The 20338-nt window shown below is 39.6% G+C and overlaps 7 protein-coding genes across 7 annotated transcripts; 5 read left to right on the top strand and 2 right to left on the bottom strand.

Moving 5' to 3' along the window:
• Positions 1 to 57: 57 nt before the first annotated feature.
• On the top strand, positions 58 to 2299 carry GCK72_005417 (uncharacterized protein; the record flags this gene model as incomplete). The annotated part of the gene is made up of 7 exons (XM_003117315.2): positions 58 to 106; positions 152 to 312; positions 382 to 615; positions 663 to 1073; positions 1310 to 1473; positions 1537 to 1858; positions 2201 to 2299. 7 exons carry the CDS (start codon positions 58 to 60, stop codon positions 2297 to 2299), a joined length of 1440 nt encoding a protein of 479 aa, XP_003117363.1.
• A 764-nt stretch (positions 2300 to 3063) lies between these two features.
• GCK72_005416 (uncharacterized protein) lies at positions 3064 to 4549 on the bottom strand (the record flags this gene model as incomplete). The annotated part of the gene is made up of 3 exons (XM_003117303.2): positions 3064 to 3259; positions 3311 to 3495; positions 4472 to 4549. The coding sequence occupies 3 exons, from the start codon at positions 4547 to 4549 to the stop codon at positions 3064 to 3066; spliced, it is 459 nt and encodes a 152-aa protein (XP_003117351.2).
• A 1537-nt stretch (positions 4550 to 6086) lies between these two features.
• On the top strand, positions 6087 to 7470 carry GCK72_005415 (uncharacterized protein; the record flags this gene model as incomplete). The annotated part of the gene is made up of 7 exons (XM_053725173.1): positions 6087 to 6176; positions 6221 to 6487; positions 6535 to 6749; positions 6795 to 6931; positions 6980 to 7089; positions 7132 to 7270; positions 7325 to 7470. 7 exons carry the CDS (start codon positions 6087 to 6089, stop codon positions 7468 to 7470), a joined length of 1104 nt encoding a protein of 367 aa, XP_053589367.1.
• A 1240-nt stretch (positions 7471 to 8710) lies between these two features.
• On the top strand, positions 8711 to 10128 carry GCK72_005414 (uncharacterized protein; the record flags this gene model as incomplete). The annotated part of the gene is made up of 4 exons (XM_003117175.2): positions 8711 to 8802; positions 8850 to 9228; positions 9274 to 9843; positions 10024 to 10128. 4 exons carry the CDS (start codon positions 8711 to 8713, stop codon positions 10126 to 10128), a joined length of 1146 nt encoding a protein of 381 aa, XP_003117223.2.
• Positions 10129 to 10403: 275 nt separating this feature from the next.
• GCK72_005413 (uncharacterized protein) lies at positions 10404 to 11626 on the top strand (the record flags this gene model as incomplete). Its single annotated transcript, XM_053725172.1, has 4 exons — positions 10404 to 10493; positions 10542 to 10877; positions 10924 to 11350; positions 11400 to 11626. The coding sequence occupies 4 exons, from the start codon at positions 10404 to 10406 to the stop codon at positions 11624 to 11626; spliced, it is 1080 nt and encodes a 359-aa protein (XP_053589366.1).
• Positions 11627 to 11823: 197 nt separating this feature from the next.
• Positions 11824 to 13122, bottom strand: GCK72_005412 (uncharacterized protein; the record flags this gene model as incomplete). Its single annotated transcript, XM_053725171.1, has 5 exons — positions 11824 to 11978; positions 12384 to 12520; positions 12599 to 12706; positions 12756 to 12968; positions 13016 to 13122. The coding sequence occupies 5 exons, from the start codon at positions 13120 to 13122 to the stop codon at positions 11824 to 11826; spliced, it is 720 nt and encodes a 239-aa protein (XP_053589365.1).
• Positions 13123 to 14409: 1287 nt separating this feature from the next.
• Positions 14410 to 19903, top strand: GCK72_005411 (uncharacterized protein; the record flags this gene model as incomplete). The annotated part of the gene is made up of 13 exons (XM_053725170.1): positions 14410 to 14458; positions 14860 to 14947; positions 15001 to 15607; positions 15652 to 16121; positions 16168 to 16989; positions 17043 to 17898; positions 17945 to 18547; positions 18600 to 18731; positions 18779 to 19023; positions 19074 to 19191; positions 19236 to 19447; positions 19503 to 19781; positions 19831 to 19903. The coding sequence occupies 13 exons, from the start codon at positions 14410 to 14412 to the stop codon at positions 19901 to 19903; spliced, it is 4554 nt and encodes a 1517-aa protein (XP_053589364.1).
• Between the last annotated feature and the right edge of the window lie 435 nt (positions 19904 to 20338).

The raw sequence follows: 20338 nt of genomic DNA, 5'->3' as shown, positions 1-20338 counted from the left end.
TGGAGTTCGGTTTTTTTGAGTAGCTCAGTTTCATTTTTAAGTCTTTTGTTTTCAGAGATGGCTTCGGCAGCAGTCTCTCTCGGGGCTAGGCTAATTGGACAGAAAGGTATGATCTCTATATTCTCATCCATGCCTAATTAAAGCATTTCAGCGTCAAAAGTAGCCGTTCGAGGAGTTGTGACATCTGCTCAAAATTCGAACGCTCAAGTGAAACAAGAAAAAACTTCATTCGGAAACTTAAAGGATAGTGATCGTATTTTCACCAACTTGTATGGTCGTCATGATTATCGGTTGAAAGGAGCTATGGCTCGTGTAAGTAATTCTTTATTACAACTCTTATGCGATTGTTTTAACTGGAATTTCTTTATATAAATTTTACAGGGGGACTGGCATAAAACTAAGGAGATTATTCTCAAAGGATCCGATTGGATTCTCGGAGAACTCAAAACTTCTGGACTTCGTGGAAGAGGAGGAGCCGGTTTTCCTTCCGGAATGAAATGGGGATTCATGAATAAGCCGTTCGATGGTCGTCCAAAGTATCTCGTTGTAAATGCCGACGAAGGAGAACCAGGAACTTGCAAAGATCGTGAAATTATGCGTCACGATCCACATAAAGTAACAGTTAACCGATGTATTCATTCCAATATATTTTCAAATTTCAGCTGATCGAAGGATGTTTGATCGGAGGAGTTGCGATGGGAGCTCGTGCCGCTTATATTTATATTCGTGGAGAGTTCTACAATGAAGCCTGTATTCTCCAAGAAGCCATTAATGAGGCTTACAAGGCTGGTTACCTTGGAAAAGACTGCCTCGGAACTGGTTACAACTTCGATGTGTTCGTTCATCGTGGAGCTGGAGCTTATATTTGCGGAGAAGAGACTGCACTCATTGAGTCTCTCGAAGGAAAACAAGGAAAGCCACGTCTGAAGCCTCCATTCCCAGCTGATATCGGATTGTTCGGATGCCCTACAACTGTTACCAATGTTGAAACTGTCGCTGTTGCTCCAACAATCTGCCGTCGTGGAGGAGACTGGTTCGCTTCTTTCGGACGCGAGAGAAATCGTGGAACCAAGGTTGGTTATATTTAAAAAAAAAATCATACCATATAATGGACAAGAAATTAGAAAATATGAAACTTTACTGTTTAAAAAAAAATTCTTTGTATCTAACTAATAAATTGAATTGAATCGGTCAGATAATGCAGTAATGGTATTTGTTTTAAGATTAGTCATGTTGCAAAAGTCTTATGAAATGGAGAAACAGTGAAAGCAAACGAATCGTGGTATCTAAAATTTTTTACTTGTTTCAGCTTTTCTGTATCTCTGGTCAAGTCAACAATCCATGTACTGTCGAGGAAGAGATGTCGGTTCCATTGAAAGACCTGATCGAACGTCATTGTGGTGGAGTCATCGGGGGATGGGATAACCTTCTTGCTATTATTCCAGGAGGATCATCTGTTCCACTCATGCCAAAGTATGTTTATACACTTTTAAACCTTAATTCAAGGTCCTTAAAACAACATATTGTCTCTTTCAGGAATGTCTGCGACACCGTTCTAATGGACTTCGATGCTCTCGTTGCTGCCCAATCTGGTCTTGGAACAGCAGCTGTCATTGTTATGAACAAGCAAACTGATATCGTTAAATGTATTGCCCGGCTTTCTCTTTTCTACAAACACGAGTCTTGCGGACAATGTACTCCATGTCGTGAAGGATGTAACTGGCTCAATAAGATGATGTGGCGTTTCGTAGATGGAAAAGCTAAGCCATCTGAAATTGATATGATGTGGGAACTCAGTAAACAAATTGAAGGACACACAATTTGCGCTCTTGGAGATGCCGCTGCCTGGCCTGTCCAGGTTAGTAATTTTTTTTTAATTTTGAATTAAAAAATTGTCTGATCAAAAAGTCTTATAATGCTTGGTTCATTTCAATCAAAAAATATCGAAATATTCCATCTCTGCCACTACATTCTTCGGTAAAAATTAATTTGCCCGGAAAGCAAGACCTTTTTGAAAATGTATTTTTTGCAAAAGCAATGAGAAAGAAATGGTCTTCAAAAATAGAATGTAATGCCTTGATAGTTTTACTGTCCTTTTATAAGAAATTTTATCGTAAAGTATTCCTTGTTGAGTCTCTATCGTTCTGTAAAAGTATTCCTGACTTTGATTTCACACGAAAAACTATTGTATTTCTTTCAGGGTCTTATTCGTCACTTCCGACCTGAACTCGAACGCAGAATGGCTGAATTCCATAAGCAAGTGTTGGCTGAACAAGGAGCCAAGCAAATCAGTCAATAAGAATCGGGACTTCGTAGTTTTGTAGAAGCGTGCTCTTCTGTTCTCTTCACCCTAACTTTTTTACTTTTTGTTTTCAATGTATTTTACGATTGAATGTCTCGTTTTTCTTCTTTTTAGATGTCCCTTTAGTAAAAGAACGAATAAATTTTATGTCGTTGCGTTGCTTGGATGTTGCTAGGCAGAGGTGGAGTGCACGTCGACTTCGAGAAGGTCCGGCATTTCGTTTCATTCCAACTTGCATTCTGCTCGGGAAATGGTGAGCTTGTTTTTGAAGTTTCTCAAATATTAATTCAATTTAGATTCCATTCACTTCTGCTCTTTTTGCACTTCGTTGCCACGTCATCGACCTTCTTCCAACTGGCTTGATGTTCCTCATCATCTCTTATGCTATTGTCATCCGTGCAATCTTCTCGTCTGTTGGAACCGACGGAGGCTCTCTGGACAATTCGACCTCTAACGCAGCCGGAGAAATTTACTCTTTTGATTTGTTCAAGTCTTAAACAAACGTTTTTTTCGAGAATAAATGAGGTTTAATTGTTAGACATTGATAAAATGATATACACAGAGGTATTGAAGAATCAAAAAGAAAAAGGACCGCGTAAGTGACAAGGGAAAATGGTATCAGGGGGAGTTGGGTTTCAAATTGGGTAGTGCACAGCATAGGAAAAATACACGAATAATGTCTACAGGTATGGGGAAAAGTGTCACAATGAATTGGACCGATTTAATCGGTGAAAGGGCACTATGGGGTGAATTTCTAGTTTTTAGGTAGCGATAGAGTTCCATTCGTTTCTTGTCATCATATCGTACATATAGTTGTCGAATAATGTGTCTTGTGATATTTCATGGTGTGAGTCGCGAACTAGTTTTTCATTTTTAATCGAGCAGTTACTAACAACGTTGTGTCCGAGATGATGAAAGTAATTTGCAACGGTATCACTCGCGTCGGATTCTTCCAAGCTGAAAATTTTGAGTTTGTGAACCATCCAACAGAAAATAATAATAACTTACACATTTTTAACACTATTCAAGAATTCAATTTTTTCCCATGATATGTAGGAGGCGAGATAATCAGGTGGATACCAGTCAGATACTGTCATACAGAAAGTTGCCATGTATGCAGCGAACTGATCTCTCGAAACAGACGAGATTTCCATTTTGAAAAGATTGCGATGACGAAGAACTTGCTGCATTCTCTATAAATTGGGGATTTTGAGTATGCGTGATGTGACGAGGCGAGCCTCTATGCGGAGAGCACAAAGTGCATGGCTGCCTGGCTTTTTATTCTCAATATTGATCAGTTTCTTTCCCCGTCCTGGCTGCTTTTTCCTTACTCTTTCTTTGTTTTTCTTTTGTGATTCTATTTCCCATATACTATGTTATCAAATTAGTTTCGTATTCTCATTAGCTAACTTTTAATGAGAAGCATGTTTTGTTTTTTGCTTAACAACTCAACCAAAAACATAATTGAATATTTGTGATCTTGCTCCCCTTCTGCTGTCTTTCGCCCCAAAGAATCGAACTCTAATTGTTATTTTCGTTGTCGCTGTCGCGGACGCCGTCATGAGAAAAGAAAAAAGAAAAATTTTCTTTGGCGAAAACAAGGAAGGGAGCCAGAAGGGGAGCCAGTAGTCCAATGAATCATTCGTATCTTTTCTAATTAAAAATAGAAACGAAAAGGAAAGGAATGCGTTTGGGTGGAAACTTTTGATGAGAAAATCCGGCAAACATTTTTTCAAAGTTTGAAGTAACCAAAGATTATTTAGAGTCCGCTGAATCTGAAGCAATTCTTTCGATCATTCACTTTGCACTTTTTTGATGACTTGAACTATTTACTGTTAGCTCTATATATATATGTAGATATGAATGATTACTGAAACCTAAACAAAGAAGAAAATGATTCGCTGGTTTTATTGCGCATCAAAAACTTTTATTCTACTAATAGACAAGCAAAAAGGGAAATACGCATAGACGCATCCATAACGAATTCCTTTCAGACATTACGCATATGACGTGATTTCCTTTTTTCTTTTAGAACAGACGTCTCTTCCCTTATCTCATAACTAATCCGGTGGGTGGATGAAAGAGTACACCCTCTCTCGCCCTCCATGCTTATTCTTCCCGCTTTACTCCGCACTCTATTTCTCTTTTTTCAATTTGATTATTTCTCACCTCAACATCTTCGAGTTTGTTGGCTGTCGCGACGAACATACACATCAGAAGCAGCAGGAAGGTGATCGGAAATCGCATAGTTCGAGCATCGACTGTAAAATAGAGTATATTCGGAAGGAAAACGTTGGAGCTGTTGACATAAAGTTGGCTAACTATGTCTCTGAAAGACGACTGAATCAAAGGAACGACTGAAAAAATGAATGAGCTTCAGAGCTCTGTCTCCATCTCTCGTCACCGCTGCCTCTTTTCCGCAAAACAACTCGAAAAACAACAGCTGATTTGGCATTGGAGCGACGATGCTTTTTTCTCGTTTCTCTGCGTTTCCAATCTTTTTGAAAATGTTCGGAAAGGGTCGCCGCGTGGAGAAACAGAAGATGGAGGCAGCTGAGGAGAGAAGGAAAGCGAAAAGAAGAAGAAGAGAATGAGTAATGTTGCAACAAACATAAGTGGCAGCCTATTTCGATGAAATAGACAAACGTAGAATTTGGTTTTTGATGAATATCATATTCTACGTATTTTTAGACAACAGATATTATCGAAATAAAAAAGTTCCGACATTTTTTCCTCGTCGGTGTTTGCGGACTCAAGCCAAAATGATCAAATTTTGGCTTGAGTCCGCAAACACCGAGATGGAAAAAATGTCGGAACTTTTTTGTTGCGACAATAAAGATAGGTTGAAAACAACAAGTGACCAGCTTTTTGTTAACTGAAACTTGAACTGACTGAAAGACTGTCTGAAAGTTCGGAATGGCTCCAAATTAGATCCAGAACTACCATACTTGTCACGGGCCGGGCCGGGCCCGCTAAAAAAATCTTCCGGCCCGGCCCGGCCTGGCCCGGCCCGGCCCGGGCCGGCCCGTCAAAATATTGAAAAAAAAGCTTGCTGCGGGCCCTGAAATTTTCCGAGGGCCCGGCCCGGCCCGGGCCGGCCCGCGGGCCGGCCCGTGATTTGACAAGTATGAGAACTACGAATACGTGTTACATAAAAAAAACATACGTTGAATATTCATTTTCCACAGCTTCTAAGTTATGGATCAGTACAGAAATCACAGTTTTTATGAATTGATTATGCGCCGAATAGACAGACAGACCACTAAATCGAATGAAATTGGAAAAAGAAAAAAGGAAAACAACTCCTACAGTACACTGGAAAAGCGAAAAACAAAAACAAAATGATTAAGTGCTACAATGATTCATGTACAATTCGCACATAGGTTTTGTTTTTCAGTTTCTTAAATTAAAATACTTTGAAACTAACCTGGTAAACCCAGAACGAGAATTATCGATAGAATGGATGGAAAAAATGTGAAAACAGCAGTGAAAGAGAGAAAGAGAAGGTCTCATGGGAAAGGAAACGGCTAATTACAAAGTGATAAAGTTCATTGTAGACATTCAAAAAGTTGAAAGTACTTATTATAATTGGGTGGAGGAAGAAAAAAGTTTCCGTGAGAGAATAAAATCTATACGTGAACTTGCCAACGAAAAAATAATTTTGGAGACACGTCAAAATTCGAAAAACCAACAAGACAAGAATATGAGGAGTGCACTGAAACTCACTATTTTAATATTCTAACACTTTCCTGTACAATAAAATTTTGTTTGAAATCTTTAACTAATGACTCGGAGACGATCTCGATCTGAAAATTATGAGGAGTCGATCGCTTTTCATCGAGGAGTTCAACCGATAACACTTATTGAGCAAGAGGTATCAAAATAAGTGATTGCAACTGAACCTTGGTTGTTATTCAGTGTACACTGGTTTGGAGGTTCCCTATAGATATCTCACAATCTTCTATCGGCGGAAGGACGACATTGTCAAATGCATGTACATTGATCGCGATCAAAACAGCCGAACTCATTCATATTCATGATATTGAAATGCCAGTACCACAATCTAAAAATCGTGCAAGTAAACGAGTGATGGGCGGTGCAGAGATGAGAGAAAGAACTAAGACTACTGTACTTTCTTCTCAGAACCTTGAAGTAGTGGATATTACGAAAGAGTCTGAAACAAAGGTATGCAGAAATCTAAGAACATAGAATACTAGGAATTATAATTTTAGAGCTGCCCACCAAGAATTGTCAGTTGTCTTATAAATGGAATTATTGATGGAAATGAAGCTTATAGAAAAGATGCAGGCGAGAATTCTACGAGAAATTACAATTTGCCGGATGCTATAAATGCATGTGATCTTAGTTTTTCTGAAGTCGACTTCAAATTATCCACTGGATCACTGCAAGAAACTCTACCTAAGCTCATCAAGCTCGCTGTCCGAAAGTAAGAATACCATATTATAATTTTTTCACAAATTAATTTTTTCAGTCCTCTCTTCCGTTCTGAACGACGTTTAGTTTTCATATTGATTAGTTGTGTTCGCACAGTTTTGATAGTTTTCGATCGATCTCAACATTCTTTGACACTTTTCGATGCTCACCATCATTTATATACTGACAAACGGAGTAAGAATAATTTTAAAATTTTCTGTGAATATGGCTACTTTCATGCAGAAACGAAAAAACACGGAGCTCTCATTGGTACTTGTCGTTACAGTAATCTAAACTCATTCGCTCAGTGGATTCAAAATTTTGTATTTCCGGATGTCAAAAATACAGAAGAGGTTAGGCGTCAGTTCTAACTTTTTCTAGTCAACATATTCCAGGCATTTGAGATTTCATTAATTCGAATAACGGAGGTTGGTACTAACAAAGCTCAAGGCGTATGTAAATATATAGAAAATGTGTCTACCCCTTTGCGAACTTCGATTTTTGAACCTGAGGTTTCTCAGGAAAATAAAGAAAGTGGGTGGACTGAAGAGCAGTTGTTTAAAACACAATTGAAAACTTAGATTGCAGACCTGAAAGTGTTCGACTATCCAGTTCTCCGCAGCATTCTATCGAAACCTCCACAAATAGTTGCAAAAATTGGAGCAAAGCGGCTACTCGATTCAACAAATGGAAAAACAAGTGTTGCTTCTGGAAGAATAAAGAAGCAAACGTAAGAGGAAAATAAGTAAAGATTCAATTATTTCACGTTTTTCAGAAAGTAACTAACACAACTTTATGATCAATTTAATGGATATCTTCGAAGCGCCTACAGTCTCATTTAAAAAAAACTTTATTGTCTAAATCATTCTTATATATAAAACGCATGTGGGGTTTGTCCATCTGTCCCAATGTCCGCAAATTTTGAGAAATGAGAAAGAAAGGCGGCCGGGCCCAAAATCGAACTTGCGCTCTTTGCGCAGAGACCGCCGCCTTGGACCACTCGGCCATGCGGACACATTTCTGAGAAGGTGAACAAGTAAATGAGGAGAGGCCAGCCGGATGAAGCGCCGAAGGCGCGGCAGCCAGGCTGGTTCTTATATATAAAACGCATGTGGGGTTTGTCCATCTGTCCCAATGTCCGCAAATTTTGAGAAATGAGAAAGAAAGACGGCCGGGCCCAAAATCGAACTTGCGCTCTTTGCGCGGAGACCGCCGCCTTGGACCACTCGGCCACGCGGACACATTTCTGAGAAGGGGAACACGTAAATAAGGAGAGTCCAGCCGGATGAAGCGCCGAAGGCGCGGCAGTCAGGCTGGTAAACGTATAATTTTTAATTTATCAAATAGAATTATTTAACGTACAAAAACTTAACGTACAAAAACTAGAAGAACAAAATACTTCAAGGTTTTCTGAATAAAATAAGCAATGGGTCTCGCAGCGAAAATAAATTTTCTACTGTATACTGGCTAATTTTTTATTGTTTGATTGAATCTTTTTTTGTAAATAATCAATTCTTTCCTTCATTCTGTAGACTGAAGATAATTGATCGAACTTTTTTTTCCCCTTTTTATGATTTTAAAAAGTCAAAGATTATTACTATGCTCCCGCCTGTGCTTCTCGTGATGATTTTAAAAGAATTAACCTTATTAGACAACATTTTAAAAATAACAGTGGGTTTGACAGTATTGGTTTTCCCTAATACTATTAAATTTAATTATGGTATATTTTTCATAATGGATCACCTAATATCTCAAAGCTCCCCAATTTCTATTTCTTACAAAAAACCTGTGTTTGTATTTTTTCTTTTCGCGCATTGAGGGCCGTGTAATCTGATGGACTAAGGTAATTCTAGGCCTTCTGTCAGGTTTTCTTGCAGATTTGAATTTTGAAATTTTTCCATGATGCCTTTCTTGCCTTTTCTCATTACGTTCGAACACTTTATTTTCGTTGTTTCAGGTTACATCCGATAAAAAATGAGCACTGAAGACATTATCGATCAAACAAAGGTCTCCGCTGGAGGCGATGAACCGGAGAAAGAAAACAGTGAGCCAACACAAGAAGAGAAGTGAGTTTTCAATAAAAGTTTAATAAAACCTCAATTGATATATTCAGAGAAAAACGTCTCGCTGAATTGGTTGCTAATGGTCGTCGTGAACTAAGAGTCAATAACAACGCCGAAGCGTCAGAGATTCTCAGTGAGGCAGCGGAATTGAGTGTCGAGATTTACGGAGAAGGGCACGAGAACACATTTGATGCTTGTTATTACTATGGAATGGCCTCATTGGAGGTTGCAAAATTAGAGAGTGCACTGTTGAAAAACCCGGATGAGAAGCAGCGAAATGGAGTTTCCGGAGACGAAGAAGCCGCTAGTGGCGACGAGGAGGAAAAAACGGCAGAAGACGAAAATGATGATGGCTCGGAGAAAGAAGATGGAGAAGAATCAGAAGATGGCGATGAAGATTCGATGAAACTTGCTTGGGAGCTACTTGAGGTCAGTTTTGTGTTCATTTACAAGTAAAATGTTATTTCTTTTCAGACTGCACGCTGCACTGCGGCAGCTAAAATTGAAGCTTTAGAAGCAGAACGTAGTGGAGTTCAGGCTATTGAACAATGGAACCTGAAGCTGGCGGATGTTCTCATCCTTCTTGGAGATCATGGAATAGCCGATGAAAACTATGAACAAGCAAGGGAAGATTTGGGCCGTGCCCTCGGAATTCAGCAGAACATTCTTCCTCCAAGTTCGAGAATTATTGCTCAGACGTACATTCTTATGGCCAGTGCATGTTCAAGCAGCATGAACTTCACTGACGCTGTTACTTTCTATAAACGAACAAAAGATACTCTCGTTGCCAGAGAGGAAGAGTTGAAGAAACAGTTACCAGAAATCAAAGATAAGGAGAAGAAATCAGAGATTGAAGATGAGTTGAAAGAATTAGAGGAAATGATTCCTGGAATCGATGAGATGATTAACGATGCAAACGCCTCTGCTGAACAAGTAGAGCAGACTACAAAAGAAATTAAGGCTCAGTTTGCTGGATTCACTACGATTCTCTCAAAACTTCCTCAAGAGACAGAAGAAAAGGAAGTGAACGATATCTCGAATTTGGTAAGTTTTTTCCGATATGATTTTCGAAGGAAACTCGCACGACACTCGACGAGGTCATGTTCGGGCGAAACTGTCTCGACGGAATGTTTTCGAAACGACTCACGTTCGAACAAATCATGATTTTCTTCAACAAATTTTTCGTCGACGCGTCATTATAAAGATTGTAACAATTTATTTCAGGTCCGTCGCCCTGCAAAACGACAAACCGAAACCACTGATATCAATACAGATACAACGAAAAAGACAAAGAGTGCAGAAAAAGAAGAAGAGAATTCTCAGATTTGAACCAATTTAACACTTTATCCAGATGATCTCCACTTCTTAAAAATCCACATCATCTAACTGTATTACGATCTGAGTAATTATTAACAACGTCTGCTGCTCTGTTTTATTTCGTTTTATCCATTTTATCTGAATACAGCATTTTCTTCGTTATTTCCGGTTTTGCTTTGAAGTCACGGTGGTAGTTAATCTCCTTCATTTGTACTTTTTATTGGTCAAAGAAGATAAAAGTAAATGAGTTGTTTTTCAGATTCATTTTCACTCACTAGAATACGTGTATGAGTGAAGAAGTTGATGATTGCCAACTGAAAAATATGATTTCTGCCAAGCAACAATGTGATGTTAATATGGGAAAGAAAGTAGGAAAAGTAATTGATATCAATGTTCTGTCTGAAAATAATAAACCCTCGTTTCAGAAATTCTTGAATAAGAATACACTAGTCTGTTCTCTTCAAACAAAAGGCGGACACCCAGACTTTGTGTTCTGCTCCGGTCCAATTCTTCTGGTTTGCGATGGGATGTCAGAAAAGTTAATCGTGAAGAAGCGGTTTCACATGGAATTTGATATCAAAAAAGTGCTCTTTCATACATTTACTTCGTCGAGAAATGCTGAAAAATTGGCAACACCGTCGAATGAAAAGAAAGAATCAGGTCCAAAGTCCAGAGATTATTTGATTGTTTGCGGCGAACACAAGCTTCAATTCATTTCTCTCCCAGATTTTCATTTCTATCACTATGAAATTCCATTCAAAGTAGGTCGTTAAAGTATTCAAAAAGATCACATAATGGAGTTTTCAGCTGCGAAACGTTTTCTCTTGCTCCACAAGTCTTCTTGTTGAGCGCTTTTACGACTCTTCAACTGAACAAAACTTCCACAATCACGATACTTTCCATCTCTATTCACTTTCTGGACCCTTCGGAGAGTTGTTACCTGTGATTTACAAAACGAATGGCTTCCATCCGCAGTGGAAGTTCTGCTGGCAATCACATCAAGACGAAGCTGGAATTGTAGATTCTGACAGAAATTATGTAGTTGTCTATGATCAAAAAGAGAAAGTTCATCGTGTTTACATTGCAAGAGAAACAGAAGAACAAGAAGTTCATGCGGCTATTCGATATGTGGAGACATTACGGAAACAACACGATTCTACAATGTTCGCTTCGAGTTTGGCACCTCATTCTGCTGGAAGAACTACACATTTCGACCCGACATTGAGATCACCTAGTAATTTTCGAATCATGTGAACTTCTTTTTCAAAACACAACTTTTTCAGTGGGCGCTTACACTGATGGAATGCACACTGATATCGATGGTAGATCACCGATGACATCGCACCTTCGCTCAAGTTTCGGTCATTCTACACCGAACAATCCGGGTGCTGTTGGCTTTCCTGGGAATCTGCCAACTCCAATCTATGAAGGTAAGGTAGAAAACAAATTTATTCGGGTCAAGAAGAAGGGGATCGAGAACGGTGATGATGATCGAAATTTAAAAGAGTGATACTTCGTCGCTGTTGATGGGCTCGTCCCGGTAGGCGATTCTGCTTGTTTTGATCTTCTAGAGGGCTCAACTGTGATGTCATCTTGAGAAGTTGGATGTCACAATTATTGAGAAGAATAGAAGGGTTGTTGGGAGAAGACATTCTACGATTTCTGAAAAGGAAATCATAGGTTTTAGTTGTCATTTTGACGAAAGGATTACCGAAGAGCAGTGAAGTCTTGACTATTTCTCTGAAGATGTCCACCCGCTCTGAACATGCTTCTCCTTCGATATGGAGTGATAGGAGATGATGGTTGAGTTGTTGTTGTAGTTGAATTGCTTTCTGTTGAACCAAGAAGAGCACACATAGGAGCTGAAGGGGTAGAAGAGAAATAAAAGGATGAAGAAAAAAAACAACGGAAAGCACACGGCACATCTCTAGCGGTTAGTTATTGTTTATTAGTGATAGGCTGAGAAGCGAACGGAAAATGAACTAAAAAGTGTGAAGAGAACAGAGTGAGTACGAAACAGAGAAGCACACGGAACGAAGTGAGAGTGAGTATATTTCTATCTAAGTGATCTACGAGGTGATGGGCGGTGATTAGAAGATGGTGAGCTACGACACGAATTAGAATGGTGAACTTGGGACGCACCGATTGCCGGCGACATATTCGGTTCAAGAAAATGAGAGGCTGATCTAGAACGGGTTGAACGCATCGAAGCCATTGATATGATGGAGCTAAAATTATGTTAGTTTAACAGAAAAAGAACATCTCACACTTAGTGATGCTAAGCCGAAGAGGAGTTTTCTCACTGGCACATCCTTCGTATCCTCTTTTCATTGATTCTATCAACATACACGAGAATTGTCTCCATGATTCACAAACTTCTTCTTCCTCACTTTTCTCTGCTGCTCTAGATCTGATTCGTAATATTCTTCGGATTCTGAAAACTTCTCTCTTCTTCTAAAACAGGACCTTTATATCTGTTTACTTGCTATCCTCCGTAACGACTCTCATGTACATTTTGCTCATGGCGATCGGAAGTTGTTGGGCAAACGGCGCCCAATAGCAGTTGTCATTTCCTTCGTTCATATAGTGCCTATAAACGTTTTTGACGTTTACTACTCGTAATGCCCCCGCAAACAGACCGATGGCGTGCTCCGAGACGGAAGGAAAGCGTCTTGATCATTTCAGGATCACATTTGTGAACTTTGATCAGTATGTTCAGAAAGTCACGGACCTGATTGATGATGTTTAAAAACTGTGCATTCTCCTTGTATGTGGCATGCATTGTCTCCGGTAGATCGACAAGTGCCCATACCCATGTAGGTGTCAATTCTGCGGATTTCAGCCATGCTTCACTGAAAACAAGTCAGATTCATTTCCGTTGGAATACAAGATTAGCTACCTAATGGCATCGTTCAAAAGTTGTGGATCATGAGAATTGATAGTATTCCATGTATGCACAACGTGTTTCCGATGAGTGGATAATTGACGAGCCGACTGATTGCCCATTTTGAGATAAGTGCATAGTATGGCGAAGATCTCTGAAACACTGAAAAAGGGAAAAGATATTCTTGTTTTAAGCAAGGGCCCATGAGTGAGCTAATCGTAAAAGAGTGAGAGAATGGATCAAATAATGGACTTGCCCATCTTTCTTTCTGTTTATTGCTCGGGAAAGAAGCTCAAATAGGAGGAAGAGCAGTTATTTCTCTATGCAAATTAGTGCGAAAATAAGCGAAATACGCGGGTCTCATGCCTTTTCGCAGAGGCGCGTAATGATAAGTATTCTTATTACTATGATGAAGATGAGCTCATGGAATTGAGACGTCACGCATTTCGTGGGAATGCAAAAAAGAGCATTTTGTTTTCCAAATCTTTTTGGAAAGGCGTAGATGAGAGGAAGTGTAGCAGTAGAGCTATGTTTGAACTGTATCTTTCAAAGATTATTGTATGAAAAGTAAGACTTCATGATGTATGCGAAGAAGTAGATGAAGGAAGCATTCAGCTATGAGTTCCTGGTGAACATAAACATGGGTGCCTGCCTAACTAAATAGTGTAGGAATATGATAAATGGGAAGCGTCTTGGTTCTTGTCAGCAGACGAGACCAACATGCAAAACAACAAGTTCTACTAAATAAGAAAAATGATTGACATCGTCCATTGCGTTCTGGCAGCTCTTCCAAAAAAAGAGAAAAATGAAACGGGAGAGGGTGTGAAAGAGACTGGAAAGCGATGGTTCGAATTGCACATCAGTTCAAAGAATTTTAACATTTGAGACGAAGAAAAAAAACACATTCATTACCGATTTCTCTTCACGAACAAAAGTTCTTTATCTTCTCCTCTCTTCTACTGGCGGGAGATGCTTATTAGATTCGGGGGTGGATCCCCGCCGCTGCCGTGTTAGACTTGTCCAATAGCTCGACGAACTCTGATTCACGAGCGATTGAAGAGAAAGAGAAGAGGAGGCGGTGCCCGTATTGTGTGAATGAAATGTGAAATCTAAACAGCCCCCTATTTGATTATCTACGTCAAAAGAGTCGAGACAGAGAGGATCGGATAGGCGTGAGAATCGGCCACTCTTGCAGATTGGAAAACCCCCGATTTTTCAAAAAAAAAGAAAAGAAGAAGTGGTCTTTTGAACATATCTGATGGAGCTTTGAAACTTTTCTTCTCCATAGTAAGTCTAGAATTTCGATTCTAGATCTCGCCCTTCGATACTATGTGCATCTGAGAAAAAGGGAGACAAGTTGTGGATTTGAATAAAATCAAACTACATTTCTAGTCACACTGGAAGTAAATATGACTGCTGCTGCTGCTTCTGGTCCAGCAAATTTGTTGTGCCATTCACGTAAAATCTGTGGAAGGAGACGGCCCTGTTGAAAGAGTGTGCACGACGACAAAAGAGACTTTGTGCATGCGAAATTGTAGATATGTATAGCCCTGAGGGCGTAAATCACATTTGCATTCGGTGCTCTTTCTGCCTGTTGTCTTCGAGCCGAAGCTGTGTTGCTTCCCAAGAAATCTAAGAGAACAAGACGTACAGGAAAGGCGGAGATTAGTGTGAGCCCCCGTTGAAAAAAGAAAGAAAAAAGAGTTTGCTCGAGGTTATGTCCATGTATGTCTGTTTTCATTCTCTCATCGGGTAGCTGACCGACGTTTAAGTAAAAATGTGCCAGATGAACCAGAATAGGTGATGAAGGCAATAAAAACTAAAAAGGGAGAAATGCACTTTTTTAAACTTCTTTTCAGGCAACAATGATTCTCACATATGGGCTAATACTCCGAATACACCAAGAGTCAACACAAGAGGAGGTTTGGAACGGAACATTCACACAAGGTAGAACAGAAAACACGTCTAAAATATCAAATATCTCATGTTTTCTATTTCAGGACACTCGCTCGAATGGTTAATGATGAAGCACCTGGTACCAGTGGCGTATCTCCGAACACACAGTCTTACGGTAGACTCCAGACAACTGCTTCGCCATTTCACCGAACCCATCTCACTCAAGTATGTCGCCGAGGAGACAGTAACGCTGAATTACTCAGAGATTTCACTAGAATGATTAGAGATACTCCGAGAAACTTCACGAAAAACACACAAATTCCCGATCATGACATTGATTTTGGGGATTTGGAGCGTGATCCAGATGTAGATTTGCTTCTATCGAAAGTGTGTCTCGAGTGTGTTTATGTTGAACCAAAACAGGGAGCAATTCTGCGAGCCAACAAAGTATTCATCACGAATTTTCTATCCGATATGTATCTAAATTTGGTTTCCTCGGCTGGGAAAGTCATGAAGATCATTCCGGTTTGGAAAAATGCCACAACAACTAGAAATAATTTGTCGGGAGGCAAGAAACATGAACCGGTTACTGTAGATTGTGTGGATGCAACGTATGTGAAGAAGAGCGGAGTCACAATCATTCTCGGTCCAGAATATACGACTACAATGTTTGGAGGAAACGAAAAGATTGCGCCAGTATTCATTCAAGAGGTTTTTCACGGAATTTTAGTAGAAATAAACTTTTTCAATTTCAGATCAGCAATCAGAACCACAGTGTGGATTTTCACTTTTACCCGTTCATGGAAAATGCAATCTTACTAGTGAATGAGATGCGGGTTATCGTACTAGAAATGCCAGAAACTGTAATATGCAAATCGTCGAGTGATTTTATGAAAACATGCTTCACTCATTTGGATAGAGACTTTGCCAGGAAAGTTCTCCGAAAATGGAAAGCTGTGAAGCGAGATATTGATTTGGAGAAACTGGATATCGAAAATAAAGAGCTGGCTGAAATTGCTGTTTTCATGCTTGAAAGTGTTGGAGTTCGAATGAACAAAGTGACTGATGAACCACGGGCCGAAACTCCAGAAGGTCACGGAGGGAAGCAGATGAGGCCGCGAATGTCTGAAGCAGAAGTGATGGCGATGATGAAAAACTTTTTCGAGGAAATGTCATTCCAACAGAAAAGCGAAATTCAAAGAGATACTGAAGATGAATTCCGATGGTGAGTTCTAGCAATGCTAGTTTCAGATAAATGTATGTTCTTACAGCCGGTTTGCCGTCGAACTTGATCCAACTTGCGAAGGAATTGAACACGCTCGTTCTCTTCTGGACGCATTCCATACTCAATGCGAAGAATGGGGAATTCGAACAATGATGCACACTGGAATGTTGGAATTAGTGCCATACGTTTATGTTCTTGCGAGAGTTTTGAATTTCCATGATTACGAAGAGTATTACAAGGATTTATTCCGTTCTTTCTTGAATCAAATTTCCATTGAATTCAACATTTCCCAAGAAGTTCATGCACAATTCATTACAAAAGTAACAGCTCCGATTCCATGTTGGTCAATAAATGGAATCATTTCCCATTTGATTAATGATCAAACAACTTCTGAAAATCTGGGAAATCTTCCGAAACCAGTCGCCAAAGAGAGTGTGCAATTGCTCTCGGTTCTAGCTGCTGGAAGGAATCTTATTGGAACTAATATCGATCTGGATTGTCAAATGTGGATCGGACAAGATTGGAAACGTCGTCTTGGTCTAACAAATGAAACATACAAATCATTCAGAAGAATAATGAAAGATAGTCGTTCGAATGCTCCCGGTCGCGCTCATCAACTGATGCATCTCTTTGAATTCACTACCACATACACAGACAATTTGCTAACAGCTATCAAGGTTCTACTCCTGAAAATTCAAACAGATGCCTTTGCCGGAGCTAGAACTATTGCACCGAAAAAATGCATCTACGCGACACCGGAAGAAATGAACTGCATTTCACAGCTACGCTGGAAACATGACATTCGTAAGAATAATGTGGAATTGATGCTCAATTCTACTCGACCGATTTTGATTGCCACCAACATTCTGTGAGTTGATGTTCCAAACATAGTTTGTGAAAGTTTAATAGACAACTTTTCAGACGACGAAACGATGAGGAGAACATGAAGGAGTTGCAGGACCGATTCCTGACTCAAACCGCATTCCGAACGTTTTCTCAACCATTTGGCCGTGCTTTCTTCGATTTCCGAACAGCAGTTCCTTCACTTCTCACGAGTATTTACATCCCTCGGTTATGCGTTGGAGGAATGGTTTATCCAGCTAGAGTGACGTGTGATCCTCCTTCTACAGATCAGTTCAAGTTGGGATTAGAATGGGGAAACTTCTACAATGCGCTCGCATCAGCCTTGAGAATTGGAGCCAGTGACACCGTAAGAATTGATAACGAATGGATTGTGATGGTTTCGAAAAACATCAAGTCAACAGCTGTGGTGGGGGGATTAACTCTCGGATTTGGGTTGAATGGTCATTTAGCTCCGTTCAATATGTATCATGCTCATCAGATGCTCTCAACATTCGATAAGTTCCATTCTATCGCATTGCTAATCGGACTCTCAGCTTCTAACTTCAAAACTTGTGATCTTCAAATTCACAAAATCCTCGCCACGTATCTCGGATTTCTGATGGGCCCGACTCCGTTGGAAATCAAACTTGACTACACAATTCAGACTGCTGCAGTTTCTGGTCTCGGTCTTTTATTTGCTGATTCGGGTAACATGAACATCGCGAAGAAACTCGTCAACGAAGTGGGAAAAGCTCCCAGCAAAGATGAAGAGCCGGTGACGGAGAGAGCTTCGTACAAACTAAGTGCAGGATTCTCATTAGGACTCATTATGCTTGGAAAAGGAAACGGAGCAGCTTCCAATGTGATGCCATTCAAACAGAATATTCCACCGATGTCACAAAGATTGATTTATATGATGAAAGGAATGAGAAGAGTGAGTGACTTAACTTAATTCAATACAATACTGTTTTTAATTTCAGGACAAGTGTGTCTTCCTCCCGCAACCAGTCAATCCAGTTGTCAACGATACACCGAATTTGCCGTTCTCGAATGGAGGGTTCATGTCTTCAACTCAAACGGCAAATCATGTCAAAGAAAGTGACAATATCAATATTCATCAGTCCGCCGAACCAGCTTCGATTGCTCTTGGAATGATGTTTATGAAAACTCACAACGAATTTATCGCAGAAGCTCTCGCTCTACCGGCCACAATTACTGAAATTGAGCGGTTAAAACCGGATTCGATGTATGCTCGTGTTCTCGGATATTGTCTTGTAATGTGGGACACTATTGAACCGACACATGACTTTGTTAAAAGTTTGATTCCGGATGTGATCAAAGAATACGCACTTGCAGCACTTCATTTTGGAATTCCGATTGAAAAAGATGTAGATGGAGAAGACATTCAAGAGCCAATGAACGAAAGAGAAGAACGATATTGGGCGGATATGATTGATACCAGTACAATCTCTCAGACATACTTATATACAGTTTCTGCTGCATGTATGGCTATTGCTCTGAAATTTTCATCGTGTGGAGGACCAAATGAGCAGAGCATCACTAATACTGCTTTCAAACTGATTGTACGTTTTCACGAATCAAATAATCGGATAGCGTCCACATGTTGTTATTTAGGAATTCTATACAAAAATAGTTCTACCGGATGGAAAGATGGCAAAGGATACAGGAAGTGTTCGAATGTGTATGTATGCTGGTGCCTACACCCGCTCCAGCTGTCTGTCAATGCTCATCACTGCCATGTCGATTGTAAGTGGATTGTTCTCATTTCAAAATTCAATATGCTTCAAATTTAGCTTCGAGTCGGTACTGGTGACATTGAAGTCATGAGATATGCCCGACTTCTGCGCATGTCTGATAAACCAGACGGTGATTGGATATCGATGGGTAAGAAACACTTCGAACAAATGGTTGCTCATCAAGCTCTTGGTATCCTTATGATGGGAGAAGGAAGATATGCGTTCAAAAAAGATTCTCTCTCAATTGCTCTTACTATCATTTCGACGTTTCCTACTATTCCACAGAACGTTTCGGATAATTCGTAAGCAATAGATATATTTTGTGATAATTTTAAAATATATATGATTATAGACACTATCATCAACCACTTCGTTTCTTCTGGAGTATGGCTGTAGAACCTCGGCTTCTGGTTCCATTTGACTCAGCCGAAAACTGTGTTGTTGAGGTAGATGTCTACATTGTCATGAAGGTAGTAAAATGTATTTGAATCTATTTCACACATATAATTTACAGCCAAAGAAAGAAGGGGAAGAACCGATTGCCTACAGACAAAAAGCTCCATCTCTACTTCCCCCTCTCGAAGATCTTCTCTCAATATCTGTAGGAGGTGGTCATTACGAATTAGTTCATATTAATTTGCGAACTGATGATGAGCTGAAAGTGATGAAGGATGTGATGTCTGTTGGTCAAGGCCGAGTTATGCTCAAACGTTATAGTATCGAATCGTAAGTATATAATAATGTGTTTTGTCTTTTTTCAGTCAACAGCAGTTTATTTCAGGCCCGAGTCAAAGATAAATGAGACTATCGAGTTATACGCGGACCCATATGATATCAATGACTTGCTTCAAAAAGAAGATACTGCCTATGGTCTCGACGAGAATGAAATTGCAAATATCATTCAGAAGTTAGAGGAAGAGCTTAGTTTAAATAGCTCTGATGACTATCCCAACGTTCAAGTACAACTGAATTCAGTCAGAGATATTACCGAAAGAGTTCCGATTGATTTGGCGCTGTTACAAAGAAGAGCTTTGCATCTTCTCGGTGGAAGTTTAGATCTGTAAGTTTCAAATTGAAAAATATTAATGTTATTTGTTTTTCCTTTCCAGCTGGCGCGACGAGGTGAACGTCTCCAATGCAATTCACGGGTTGGCTGAAAGTATTCAGACTATGCAAATTTAACGGGTCTTCTCATTCTTGTTTTTATGTAAACTTATTTATTTATTTTCCGATTTGTTCCGAAATAAAGTGATATTATTTTAATATTGACGAAGGTACTGTGGAAACCAATTTAGCAGAAATTGTATCATTTTCAGCAAGAAGCTCTGAGCTTTCAAAAGATAAAAGTTCACATAGACATTGAAAATGTTCAAAGCTACCGACGCTGATGATAGTTTTTTAAAGTTGTCGTGCCAAATTAAAAAATTTCGACTGATTCAGGATTAGAAAAAATTCTGAATAATCATCACAAATTGTAAAAATGTCAAAAAAGTGGTACCCGGACCTTGACAAGTATGGTCTTAACGGTACTTGGTTTCAGCTTGATAGTTTGAGTATCTTTACCGACAACGAACTGACATTTCTTGAGTATCATTTGAATTTATAGAACAGGCCACA

This window comes from Caenorhabditis remanei, chromosome II (assembly GCF_010183535.1).
Source record: "Caenorhabditis remanei strain PX506 chromosome II, whole genome shotgun sequence".
Taxonomy (NCBI): Eukaryota; Metazoa; Nematoda; class Chromadorea; order Rhabditida; family Rhabditidae; genus Caenorhabditis; species Caenorhabditis remanei.
The sequence above is the reverse complement of the archived record's forward strand: the minus strand, read 5'-3'. Positions and strand labels throughout refer to the sequence as shown.